Source organism: Furipterus horrens, unplaced genomic scaffold (assembly GCF_987537825.1).
Source record: "Furipterus horrens unplaced genomic scaffold, mFurHor1.1.pri manual_scaffold_12, whole genome shotgun sequence".
Classification (NCBI taxonomy): Eukaryota; Metazoa; Chordata; class Mammalia; order Chiroptera; family Furipteridae; genus Furipterus; species Furipterus horrens.
Genome location: NW_028327182.1, coordinates 50909801 through 50923283, shown reverse-complemented (window position 1 = coordinate 50923283; position 13483 = coordinate 50909801). Strand labels below are relative to the sequence as shown.

General features: G+C 38.4%; 1 protein-coding gene across 1 annotated transcript in view; it reads right to left on the bottom strand.

Moving 5' to 3' along the window:
* SETDB2 (SET domain bifurcated histone lysine methyltransferase 2) overlaps window positions 1–13483 on the bottom strand; it is a 78735-nt gene that overhangs the window by 49237 nt on the left and 16015 nt on the right. Inside the window, exons 3-4 of the mRNA XM_090258801.1 lie at window positions 10809–10934; window positions 7040–7105 (exon numbers count right to left, since the gene is read on the bottom strand). Of these exons, the coding sequence (XP_090114927.1) occupies window positions 7040–7105; window positions 10809–10934 (192 nt within the window). The remainder of the gene's footprint in view (window positions 1–7039; window positions 7106–10808; window positions 10935–13483) is intronic.

Here is a 13483-nt window from a genome sequence, read left to right as displayed (position 1 = left end):
AGTCGCGGGCGAAGTGGACCCAGAGGCGACCATACCAGGATGCATCATGATTGAGATGCCAAAGGTGAAAGATAAAGAGAGTCCTGGAGACAGCAAGAGAGAAGCGGAGAGTTGCCTACAAGGGGTTGCCTCTAGGACTATCAGCTGATTTCTCAGAGGACACTTTGTAGGCAGGAAGGGGCTGGCAAGCAGTATTCAATGTGATGAAAGGCAACCTACAACCAGGATTAGTCTATCCAGAAAGGCTATCATTTGGAATGGAAGAGCAAATAAAGTGCTTCCCAGACAAGGTAAAGCTAAAGGAGTTCAACATCACCAAGCCATTAGTATATGAAATGTCAAAGGGACTTATTTAAGAAAAAGATCAAAACTATGAACACTAAAATGACAATAAACTCACAACTATCAACAATGGAATCTAAAAAATAAAGACAAAATCCAACTAGGCAAACCAGAATAGGAACAGAATCATAGGTATGAAGGTTATTTGGAGGGTTATCAGCTGGGAGGGTCAGGGGGAGAAATGGGGATATGGTGCAGGGATTAAGAAGCATAATCGGTTGGTACAAAATAGACAGGTGGAAGTTAAGAACAAAATAGGAAAGGGTGAAGCCAAAGAACTTATATGCACGACTCATGAACATTAACTAAGGGGGGTGGGATTGGTGGAGAAAAGGTGGGTACTGGGCAGGGGGGAGCAAAGAGGAAAAAAATTGGTATTGTAACAACATAATCAATAAAATATACTTAAAAAAAAAAAAAGAAGAAAATCTTCCAGTCAAAACGGAGGCCTAGACACTCTGTGTTTCCCTCCACAATTAAGAAGGAATACAACTACCTCAGAACTACAGACAACCAAAAGATCCAGAAAATTAAGCTGCATGGAAGTCCAATAAACATACATATCGAGAAGAAATACTCATCCAGAGAGATAGGAGGGGCGGAACCGGGGCGCAGAGGATGTGGTGCAGTGGCGGTAGCAGCAGCGGCAGCAGCAGCAGCAGGCTGGCAGAAAGCGCAGTTGCACATTTTAAAAAGACGGGAGGAACACCTGGGGAGTACTCCCAGCACCAGACCAGACCGCACAGCTCAAGAACCCAGCCCAGTGGAAAATAAAGCCTCATTGCTTCTGACTGTGAAAATCAGTGGGAGTTAGGCGGAGGAAGTAAGAGCCAGTCTCTCAGCAGAGTCCGCTTCTTTAACGGGTCCCCACAGTCCTAGAATGACCGCAGACTCACCCTTCTGGGAACAACAACCAGGGCAACAGCTAGAGAGGTGCCAGTCCCATACGAAAGTGGGACAAGGGCCTGGAAAAGGGGTGAGTGCTTAGAAAGCGGCATTGTTTCCTCTCAGACCCCTCCCCCACATACAGCACCACAACGTGGTGAAACGGATCACCCTGCACTGACAAAACCAAAGACTCCGCCCATCACATGACAGGTGCGACAGCTCTACCTAAGACACAGAGGCAAACAAACACAGGAGCCTGTCAAAATGAGGAGATAGAGAAGGATGGCCCAAAAGAGGGAATGGATCAAAGTTCCAGTGGGAGAACTAAGCGGCGATGAAATAGCCAACCTCACATATGAGGAGATAGCTAACCTAAGAGATGTAGAGTTCAAAGCACTGGTGATAAAGATGTTCACAGACTTGAAAACCCATAATTTGGAGATGACATGACAGTGTACATAGAAAACACTATAGACTCCATGAGAAAATTACTAAACCTAATAAATGAATCAGGCAAAATAGCAGGGTACAAAGTCAATATTCAGAACCAAAGGCATTTCTGTACATAAACAATAAAATATCAGAGATAGAAACTAGAAAAAGAATCCCATTTACTACAGCCACAAGAAAAATAAAGTACCTAGGAATAAACTTAACCAAGGAGGTGAAAGACCTGTACTCAGAACACTACATAACCCTGAAGAAAGAAATTAAGGAAGATGCAAATAAATGGAAGCATATACCATGTTCATGGATGGGAAGAATCAGCATCATTAAAATGTCCATACTACCAAAAGCAATTTACAGATTCAACACAATCCCTATTACAATACCAATGGCATATTTCACAGACCTAGAACAAATACTTCAAAAATTTATATGGAACCAAAAAAGAGCCCAAATAGCCACAGCAATCTTGAGGAATAACACAGTAAAGGAATCACAATACCTGATACCAAACTATACTACAAAGCCACGGTAATCAAAACAGTCTGACATAAGAAGAGACATATAGATCAATGGAAGAGAATAGAAAGCCCAGAAATAAACTGAGGTCTATATTGTCTACTAATATATGACAAAGGGGGCATGAACATAAAATGGAGTGAAAAGAGCCTATTCAACAAATGGTGCAGGGAGAACTGGACATGGACATGCAAAAAATTAAACTAGATCACCAACTTACACCATACACCAGAATAACCTCAAGATGGATCAAAGACATAAATGTAAGCCGTGGCACAATAAAAGTCCTAGAGGAAAACAACATAGGCAGAAAAATTTTAGATATCCTACGTAACAATATTTTCACCGAATAAATATCCTATGGCAAGAGAAATAAAGGAAAGAATAAATAAATGGTACTACATCAAACTAAATAGTTTCTGCTCGGCAAAAGAAAACATCAGCAAAATGAAAAGGAAACCAACCATATGGGAAAACATATTTGCTAATGATATCTCAGACAAGGGATTAATCTCCAAAATATATAATGAACTTACATGACTCAACACCAAGAAGAAAGACAACACAATTAAAAAATTGGCAAAGGACCTGAACAAACATTTCTCCGAAGAGGACCTACAGAGGGTCCACAGACATATAAAAAAATGCTCAACACCACTAGCCATCAGAGATGCAAATAAAAACCACAATGAGATACCATTTTACACCAGTCAGAATGGCCATCATCAACAAATCAACAAACAACAAGTGCTGGCGAGGATGTGGAGAAACGGGAACCCTACTGCACTGTTGGTGGGAATACAGTATGGAACTACCTCAAAAAACTAAAAATGGAACTGCCTTTTGAACCAGCAATTCCACTGCTAGGATTATACCTGAAAAATCCTAAAACCCTAATTCAAAAGAACTTATGCACCCCTATGTTCATAGCAGCACTGTTCACAATAGCTAAGTGCTGGAAATAGCCTAAGTGCCCATCTGTAGATGAGTGGATCAAAAAACTGTGGTACATTTACACAATGGAGTACTATGTAGCAGAAAGAAATTAGAAACTTCTACCATTTGCAACAACATGGATGGAACTAGAGAGAATTATGCTTAGTGAAATAAGCCAGGCAATGAAAGAAAAATACCATATGGTATCACGTAATACAGGAGACTAATGAACAACACAAACAAAAGAGCAAAATTGAACCAGAGGCATGCATACAAAGAGCAGACTAACAGTGGCAAGCAGGGAGGGGAGAGGGAGAAAAGGAGGGTAAGAAGGGCAAGGGTTTAGTCAATGAACATGTATAAATGACCCATGGACATGGACAACAGGCTGGGGATTGACTGTGGGAGAAGGGGTAGGCCGGGTGCGGGGAAGCAATGGAGAAAAAGTCGGACAACTGTAATAGAAAAACAAACAAAAATTTTTAGTGGGGGGGAAACAATGAAAGCAAAATAAATAAATGAGCCAGCAAATCCGTCCCCCCACAAAAACCTCACGTGTAGAAAAGTGAAAAGAAAATGTAAAGTATGGAAATGCAATTTTATTGAATATTAGAAGGACAAGGATTTTCCTTCACACTGTGTATATTTCTCCCTACCTGATCCCTCGAGAATTTGGCATTCTGAAGAAGTAATGACATAAGGTTCTTTGCATAAAACTAATAAGACCAGTTGTTAATAAAGGTTTTCTTAACCAAGACTTTAACTGGAATGTCATGCCTAAAGGAGGCATTCCTGGGCTCTGGTTGTTACCAAAAAGCCCCGAGGAACTGGGATTGACTTTTGAAGGTAATAAAAGCCCATGAGAAAAAAGGCCTGGTACCTTGGTTGGTTGTGCGGTTCATGGTAATCTTTCCAGGGAAGGAATGAAGGTTCTTTTCCTGAAGGGTGGCTAGAAGGAACCTTAGGGCACAATGGAAAACCTGAAGGACTTGGAAGACAGGTCTTTACAGGCAAGGCTGAATGGCAGGTTATGTGGCTCAGCTTCTGTGCCCTGAAGGGCAGACTGAAAGTCATCCTGAATGTTCCTTGTGTAAGTTCCAGTAAAGCAGACATAAAGATCATATGTGATCATTTGCTGCTCTTGTTGTGTTTATGCAAATGAACAGGATAAATTAAAACTGGACTTAATGCAGTCCCTTTAAGAAAAAAAAGAGTAATCTTAAGAAGAAAAATCCTGATTCAAGGAAAACCACAATGCTCAGTGGTAGACTATAAACTAGTGCAGCTGTTTTTAAAGTTTTTCATTTAAAGTTTGTTTCCATTTTAAAGTTAAAACTAGGTCCGTGACATCATCAAAGATATTTTACAGGCAAGAAGAATGTCAAATGCCTTGCAACTGGAGGTCTTTCTAATAAGACAGTCTCGCAGATTTAGAGACTGGTTTATGGGTTATGTTGCGTAAATTAACATGTGTGTTCTGTTTTCAAAGGGCATAAGCCTATGATCTCATTATGTGAGTGACTGTACTTATAAGCCTTACTTAATCCTGTCTGCATTGCTGCCTCCTGAGACTCAACAGTTTGGCTGAACTAAGTGGTTGGGTTGGTGAAGTATGGTGTGGTCTGTGGGCTTCACTTCAAAACTCGTGTCTCTTTTCTGTCCTAATGGCTTGGACAGAAAGGGCCCATAGGTCTGAGAGGGGGGGAAAACCTAAAGTACTCCCCTCAACCCAAACTGAATATAGTGGGCAAAAAGGCTTTAGACAGGTGTGACGTGCCTTGCACACCTTCCTTCAAAGAAGCCTTTTTTTCCCCTAATGTGGGGACATTGAAAAATTAATCTCTGCGTTTTGTCATCTAGTGGTTATGGATTAAATGATGCCTTTTAACCATATTGCCAATTCTGTTGCCCCCAGAATACAACAAGGATGCCAGCCTGTTAAACCAAGTATGCCGTTGCCCAGAAACAACCAACTGACCTGGCTAGATCCTTCCCCATGAGGGAAGGCCACCCTGCCCTCCATACCCCTACTCTTATTAGGAATTTCTGGACCCCAGGGTAGGTAGGACGACGAACATGTCCAGCTTCAAGCAGCTAGAGGAGCTCGAGACCTTCACCCATTGTCCTTTATAAGATTATAAAGGGTCTTAATTCTGAGAGGAGGAAATTGTTACAGAGTGGGCCGCCCCAAAATTAATTTTAAAAATACATAAATAAAAAAAATAATAAAATGTAAAAAAAAAAAAAGAAAATGTTTCAGTAAATAAAAGTTTTAAATTATAATCCAAGGCCACTCCTTGACTCACTGAAAAACAAATACCCCTCTTTACTTACTTAGGTAAAGAAAGTAAGTTTAAAATGTGATAGTTGAAGAGAGCCATAGTAACTAATTTAAAATGTTTTATAAATTCAGAATTCCTGGTTTTCCCATCTAATTTCTTTGCATGAATTATATAAATGCATATTAACAAATATTTATAAAACAAATGTATATAAGCATAGTTAGCAATAAGATTTACTGAAAAACATGAAGATTTAAAATTAATCATTTATTAAAAGGGGAAATAAATAATAATAATTTCTCTTACGAAAGTGGTATTCAATCCTTTGTATAAGCACACAGCAAATATTTACAGTTTGTTATACACAAGCAAAAAAAAAAAAATAAAGGTAATTAGTGATTTGTGGAGTACAGTAGGATCTGGATCTGGGAATGGCTTGTTCTGACCTCAACAGCAAATCCTTTTTGTTTCTCCCAGTCTCAGTATATTTTTAAATACTAACATAAAACTTTATTACTAGAAAGTTGTTATTCCTTGTATTTGCCAAAAATGTCAATTACTTAACTCCCCAATTACTTACTTATAAACATTGCTCTACCACCGGCAAACACCTACTTTTATTTTAATAAATTCATTACATTTCAGATGAACTATATAAAAATATGAAATTATAATATTCAGCATTTCTATTGACAAAATTATTACTTTAAAAGAACCAAAACAAAAACCCAACTTACTTTATTTGAGCAAGAAATAGGCTGTCTTAGAAAGAAGGAAAGAATTGTTTAGAATGAGTTCCTTTGACTATCTCCTGAATTTAAGTCTTTCTTCAAAACTAATGTAATTCCTTAAGGGCATGTTAATTCCAAGTGCAACTGAAAGATAATGTGATAGCTTTAACTGTTTCCCTATAGAATCTCCTATATAAAAATGTTAGCTATTGAAATTGAGAATAATTCTGAGTACAAAAATTTCTTTAAAATATACTGATGATGCTAAGCTATATTTTCCAAGATTTAAAACCTTAAGGCTCTGAATTAAAGCAATTGAAATTTTATAATTTATTGATACTATTTAGTAGTAGTAATTAAAATCTAGTAAATGTACTTCTTCAACACTTAAGTAAATCAGTGAAAGACTAAGATTCATAGGATAATAATTCTAATAAAGTAACTTTAAATTTTCTCTTTCTAGCCCTGGCATGCTACCTTTGATTCTTTCTAAAATAAATTTGTTTAGAGTTTGGAAGACTGAGTCTTAATAAAATTCTAGAAATGAAAAATTCTATACCATCTATCTATACCAGAATATTCTTTTCTAGTATTGTTCTTCACAGAAAGCTGGTTTATAGTGGTTTGGAGTCTTAAAATTCTATCTGTCCTTGTTATACAAAACCTTTTTTGAAGAAGAGATACATTTGTTCATCCTTCCCTAGGAGGCTTTGTAGGGTATGTACTTCTTATCACTGGAATTTTCATTTAATAGGAAAACTTATTTATATAATTTACCAGCATAGGTCTTACATTTTATTTTAAATTAGTTAGCCTGACATAATTAGGCAGCCCTGCTTCAGATAAAAAAAAATACCAGAGAATACTCCAGACTGTGATTCAAAATGTACATACCCTTTCCAAATGTTGTATTGCTACTTCGAGTTGCTTCATTTACTAGAATCATTGCTTGGATGTATTCTGTTAAGGAGAGGAAGAAAAGAAAAAAAGCAGTCATGAGCAGCATCACCTTTATTTAAGGTGCCAGCTACTGTACTAAACAATTTACATATTTTATTTCATTTAATCTTCACAACTCCTCTGAGACAGTCTTATGAATATCTGTATTAGAGATAAAGAAACTGCAGTTTAAAGGTTAAGCTATTCATTATATGACATTCACCTAGGAAGTGGCACTGGATTCAGTCCTAGGTATAATGTACTCATAAAAGAATGGGAAAAAATATTAAAATGAAAAACAGTACTAATTTTTTGGATAAGTACATAATAAGCTAATGTTATAAGAACATCCAGAAAAAATTCAAAATAATCTGAGAAAAAATAAACAACAGTCTGGGGGAAAAATTTGCTTCAAAATCATATGTCCTGATGGAATGAGTACGTTTCCACATAAAAGTCTTATGTTCTACAACCAACCAGGGTCAAAGAAAAAGAAATGGAGAAAAAATAAACAACCTTGGTTGACTGAATTGATTGCCTTGTGGAATCCAAGTTTTGCTTTCAGAAACCTAGGAACCAAGTTCTGCTTAAAGAAGACATAATATAGTTATTGGTACTTTTATATTAAAAAACATGAGTTGTCACTGAATGATAGGGTAATGGATAGTTTTTGTTATGCTTTCTATATGTACTAAATGCTGTACATGAGCAGACATTACTTTTGCAATGCCCCCCCAAAAAAGATTAAAAAGAAAAAATAAAGGTGCCCGAATTAAAGAGATAAATTTAGTAACTATTCAAAATAAGAATCTTCCCCACATTTACAATATAGCCATGATATAGTAAAAGCAAGATTTTATAGAAGCAGACTACATACACATATAAAAAGACAAATGAAACTGATGTTAGGTTTTTAGATAAAGAAATCATTTGACTTTTAAAACAAACAACAGGGGACCTGTCCAAGATGGCAGCGTAGGTAACCGTGTCTTGCCACCTCGCACAACCACATTAAAATTACAACTAAACTATCAATCAGAACCATCAGAAATCGAGCTGAACAGGAATGCTACAACTAAGGAATAAAGAAGAAACCACATCCATCCAGACTGGTAGGAGAAGGGGCAGAGAAATGGAGATGTGGAATGGGCTAGTCCAACACCCACATGTGGTAGATAAAAAATGGGAAGGAATATCTTGGGAGCAAGGGGCCCCAAATCTACACCCGGCTTCCCAGCACAGGGTTCCAGTGCCACGAAGATAAGTTCCCATAACTTCTGGCTGTAAAACCACCAGAGATTGAGTAGATGGAAGAAAATGCTAGATTCCCAAGCAGTTCCTCTTAAAATGCCTACACATGGACTTACTCATACTCACCCCTTCTGAGTCCCAGCGCTGGGGCAGCATCTTGAAAGGCATCAGTGGCATACAGGGAGGAACTGAAGTGTCTGGCATCAGGGCAAGAGCTGGGGGACAGCTTTCTCCCAGACAGAATAGCAGGGAGAGGACATTGTTCCTTTTCTGAACCCTCCCCCCACAGAGCCCGCACGCAGGTACCCTATCTATGACTCCATCAACCTGGCTCATACTGTTTGCTCTGTCCTGGTGATTCCCTGAGGCTCAGCCCCACCCAATCTGTTAATAGTAGCTTTTTCTTAAGAATGGCTTGTCTTGGTTCATGCCTCAGTTCTTCCTAAATCCTCTCAAACAAGTAGCAGGTAGTCTCAGCAAGCCCTCGTACCTCATGCTAAGTGGCCTCAGGCCTGGCACTAGTGGCAGCTGGCCATGGTTCATAGCCCAGCTATGCTTGGGCACCCCACAAGCTCAGCCCAAGTAGCACCCAACTGCAGACCACTTTATAGCTTATGCCAAGTGGCCCTAAATAGAACACAGGAGATGGGTGGCTGACCTTGGTCTGCACCTCCACCTCCTGGGAAACCCCAGAGCCTGTGCATCCATTGGACAGCTACAGACCATGTTGGAGCACCACCACCCAATCACCTTCAAAAGCAACACACTTAAGGGGTGGGCTCAACAGGCACCAGGGTCTTGCAAAGTAAGTCCTGCTCTGTGGAGTGGGCCTTGGCTCAGCTGATCCTCCATGGAGGGTGGACGTTGGGGGTCAGTGGCCACAAACAATCTTTGCATTTACATGCCTGGGTAATCCCTCACACTGACCTGCCAACAGCAATCAAGACTCAACTATAAGAGAAGGGTGTACTCAGACCACATGGAGGCACACCTCAAGTACCCAGCTTGGGTGGTAGGGGAGGCTGTGCCACAGGACGAGACGCCAACTACATTAGGCCATGCAACCAAGACACAGAATCATAACATCTCTACCTAATACATAAAAACCAACACAGGAAGGCTGCCAAAAAGAAGAGACAAAGAAACACAGCTGATAAAAAAACAGAACAAAAGTCCAGAAAAAGAACTAAACAAAATGGAGATGAGCAATTTTTCAGATGCAGAATTCAAAACACTAGTTATAACGATGCTCAAGGAACTTCGTGATGCCCTCAACAGTGTAAAAAAGATCCAGTCAGAAATGAAGGATACAAAAATTGAAATAAAGAACAATTTATAGGAAATCAACACTAGAGTGGACTAAATTGAGAATCAAATCAATAATTTGGAACATAAGGAAGCAAACACAACTAATCAAAACAGCAAGAAGAAAAAAAAGAATTAAAAAAAGAAAACCCCACCAAGGATAGTGTAAGGAACCTCTGGGACAAATTCAAGCATATCAACATTTGTATCATAGTGGTGCCGGAAGGAGAAGAGACAGAGCCAAGAGATAGAAAACCTATTTGAAAAAATAATAAAAAATCTTTCCCAATTTGATGAAAAAAATAAGACATACAAGTCCAGGAAGAACAGAAAGTCCCAAACATAATGGATGCAAAGAGGCCTATACCAAGACACATCACAATTAAAATGCCAAAGGTTAAAGATAAAGAGAGAATCTTAAAAGCAGCAAGAGAAAAACAGTTACCTACAGGGGAGTTCCCGTAAGACTGTCAGCTAATTTCTCAAAAGAAACTTTGCAGGATAGAAGGGACTAGCAAGACATATTCAAAGTCATGAAAAGCAGGGACCTAGAGCCTAGATTGCTCTGCCCAGCAAAGCTATAATTTAGAATTGAAGGGCAGATAAAAAGCTTCCCAAACAAGAAAAGGCTAAGGAGTTCATTATCACCAAACCATTATTACATGAAATGTTAAAGGGACTTATTTAAGGAAAGGATAAAAAACTATGAACAATAAAATGGCAAAAAACATATTATCTATCAGCAATTGAATCTAAAAAACAAACTACGCTAACAAGCAAAACAGAAACAGAAGCACAAATAGAGAGTACATTTTGAGGGTTGCCAGAGCCAAGGGCGGTCTGGGGGAATGAGTGAAAAGGTGAAGGGATTACGAAGTACAAATTGATACTTACAGAATAGTCATGGGAATGTAAAATACAGTATAGGAAAGGGAGTAGCCAAAGACCTTATATACATGTCCCACGGACATGAACAATGTTGTGGGACACTTGAGGGGTTGGAGGGTGCTAGGTGGAAAGGAGCAAAGGGGAAAAAATTGGGAAAACTGTAATAGCATAATCAATTACATAAATAAATTAATTAATACATACTGTTAATATAATTATACAGTATGCCAGGGTATAACATTAAGCATTACATGTACTGAAAGTTTTTATTGCTTCTTACCTTTACTTGTGGCAGTCCCATCTTTGATCTTTTGCTTCAGTGACTGCAGCACACTTTGCACTTGCTCAAATATGATGTCTACTTTTCCATCATCTTCCAGCTTCATCCAGAAAGTTTTTGCATCACCTAAATATAAATCAGTGAGTAGTCTGAGACTTCAACAGAAATAGACTGTAATTTTCCCATGGCACATGTTACAGACAATCTGTTTGATTTCTAAATAAAATCAAGTTTTAATTCATCTTGCAATTTCTTTGAGGAAGATTTTGTTTCTTAAACAAACAAACAAAAAAACATAGAAACAAGAAATATGATATAAATATGTAACTTATTCCTGCTAATTTAAGAAATATGTCAAAAAAATTTAGTGACATTTAGTCATGGCTGGAATACAAAAGGACTGACTTCATTCTAGAGTGGTAGTAGATATTCATAGACACTAATTTAAAAACTTTTAGGAATATAACTTTCACTAAGCATGGAAGTAGATGCTTTCAGAATAAAACCTTAACAATTGTTGGAATAACAAAATATCCAAAAACAATGTTTTTAAAAATGTTGTTTATATTAACTTTTAAATAATTATATGAAATGAAATGCTTAAAGTTTTTATAAAGTTATACCAATAAGCCAAATTTTCATATGTATAGCAAGCTGAAATCTTTAAAACTTCCTAGAGAAATAACCCTTTCAATGTTAAAAACAAAAATATTAGATCACAATTGCTTCAAAAAGAATACTTACGAACAGACCTAAACAAGGATATAAGGACCTGCGTGAAAAATTATAGGACACTGAAGAAACTGAAGACACAAATTGTGGGGGCCGCCCCTTGTGGTTTTGGGAATTGTAGACCAAACTGTGAGCCAGGCCCCCCAACGAGGGAGGCCTTTAAGTCTCAACAGAAACCGAGGCTATTAGGCAGACAGGACCAAAGACCACTAAGAGGGATCGCATGAGAATTGGATTTAAAGAATGTATATTATGCTTTAGAGCTTGCTCCACTTTTCTTATCTATTAGTTAACTATAAACAATCTGTAGCGAAAAATGTACTAAGCTTTGCACCTGATGTCAGCATGGCATCGGAATGTTTAGTAGACCCTGACACAGACTGGTCACTGTGTTCTTTACATTGATATCCATAATCAATAACTATTAACTGTAACCCAAGCACCTAAAAGCTTATTGATGATTCATATATCTTTTTTTAAGTATATTTTATTATGTTGTTACAGTAGTCTCAATTTCTTTTCCCTTAGCTCCCCTCTTCCCAGTACCTCCCTCCCTCCAGCAATCCCACCCCCCTTAGTTCAAGTCCATGGGTCGTGCGTATAAGTTCTTTGGCTTCACCCTTTCCTATATTATTCTTAACTTCCCCCAGTCTATTTTGTACTAACCAATTATGCTTCTAAGACCCTGCACTCTTTCCCCATTACTCCCCCTTCTCCTTCCCAGCTGGTAACCCTGCAAATGATCCCCACCCCTATGATTCTGTTCCTTTTCTGGTTGTTTGCTTAGTTTGTTTTTGGTTTTATTTTTTAGATTCAGTTGTTGATCATTGTGAGTTTGTCATGTCATAGTTTTGATCTTTTTCTTAAATAAGTCCCTTTTACATTTCATATAATAATGGCTTGGGGATGATGAACTCCTTTAGCTTTACCTTGTATGGGAAGCACCTCATCTGCCCTTCCATTCTAAATGATAGCCTTGCTGGATAAAGTAATCTTGCTGGATAAAGTAATCTTGACTGTAGGTCACTGAATACTTCTTTCCAGTCCTTTCTTGCCTGAAAAGTTTCTTTTGAGAAATCAGCTGAAAGTCTTATAGGCCTTTTTTCTTGCTGCTTTTAAGACTCTCCCTTTATCTTGAACCTTTGGCATTTTAATTATGTGTCTTGGTGTGGTCCTCTTTGGGTCTATCTTGTTTGGGACTCTCTGTGTTTCCTGAACTTGTATGTCTATTTCCTTCACCAAATTTGGGAAGTTTTCCTTCATTTTTTTTCACATAAGTTTTCAATTTCTTGCTCTTCCTCTTCTCCTTCTGGTACCCCAATGATTCAGATGTTGGCACATTTAAAGTTGTCCCAGAGGTTCCTACACCTCTCCTCATTTTTTTTCAATTCTTGTTTACTCTGTACTGGTTGACTGTTTTTTTCTTCCTTGTATTCCAAATCATTGATTTGAACCCCGGTTTCCTTCTCTTCACCACTGACTTTGTGTGACTTTTCCTTCGTTTCATTTAGCATAGCCTTCACTTCTTCTCTTATGCGTTTGCCATACTTAATCATATCTGTCAAGTCTGTGAGCATCTTTATCACCCGTGTTTTGTATTCTACATGTGTTAGGTTGGCTATCTCCTCAGTTGTTGTCTTTCTCTTCATCACTTAGTTCTCACACTGGAATCTTGATCCATTCCCTCTTTTGGGCCATACTTCTGTTTCCTGTGTTAGTTTGCCTCTGTGTCTTAGGTAGAGCTGTCGTACCTGTTATGTTGTGAGGGGCGAAGCCTTAGGTTTTCATCAGTACAGGGTGACCCGTTTCACCACGTTGTGGTGCTGTGTGGAGGGGAAGGGTCTGAGAGGGAACAATGTCATTTGGTCAGCACTCGCCCCTTTTCCAGGCACTTCTCCCACTTTCCATATGGGACTGTCATCCCTCTAGCTGTTGCCCTGGCC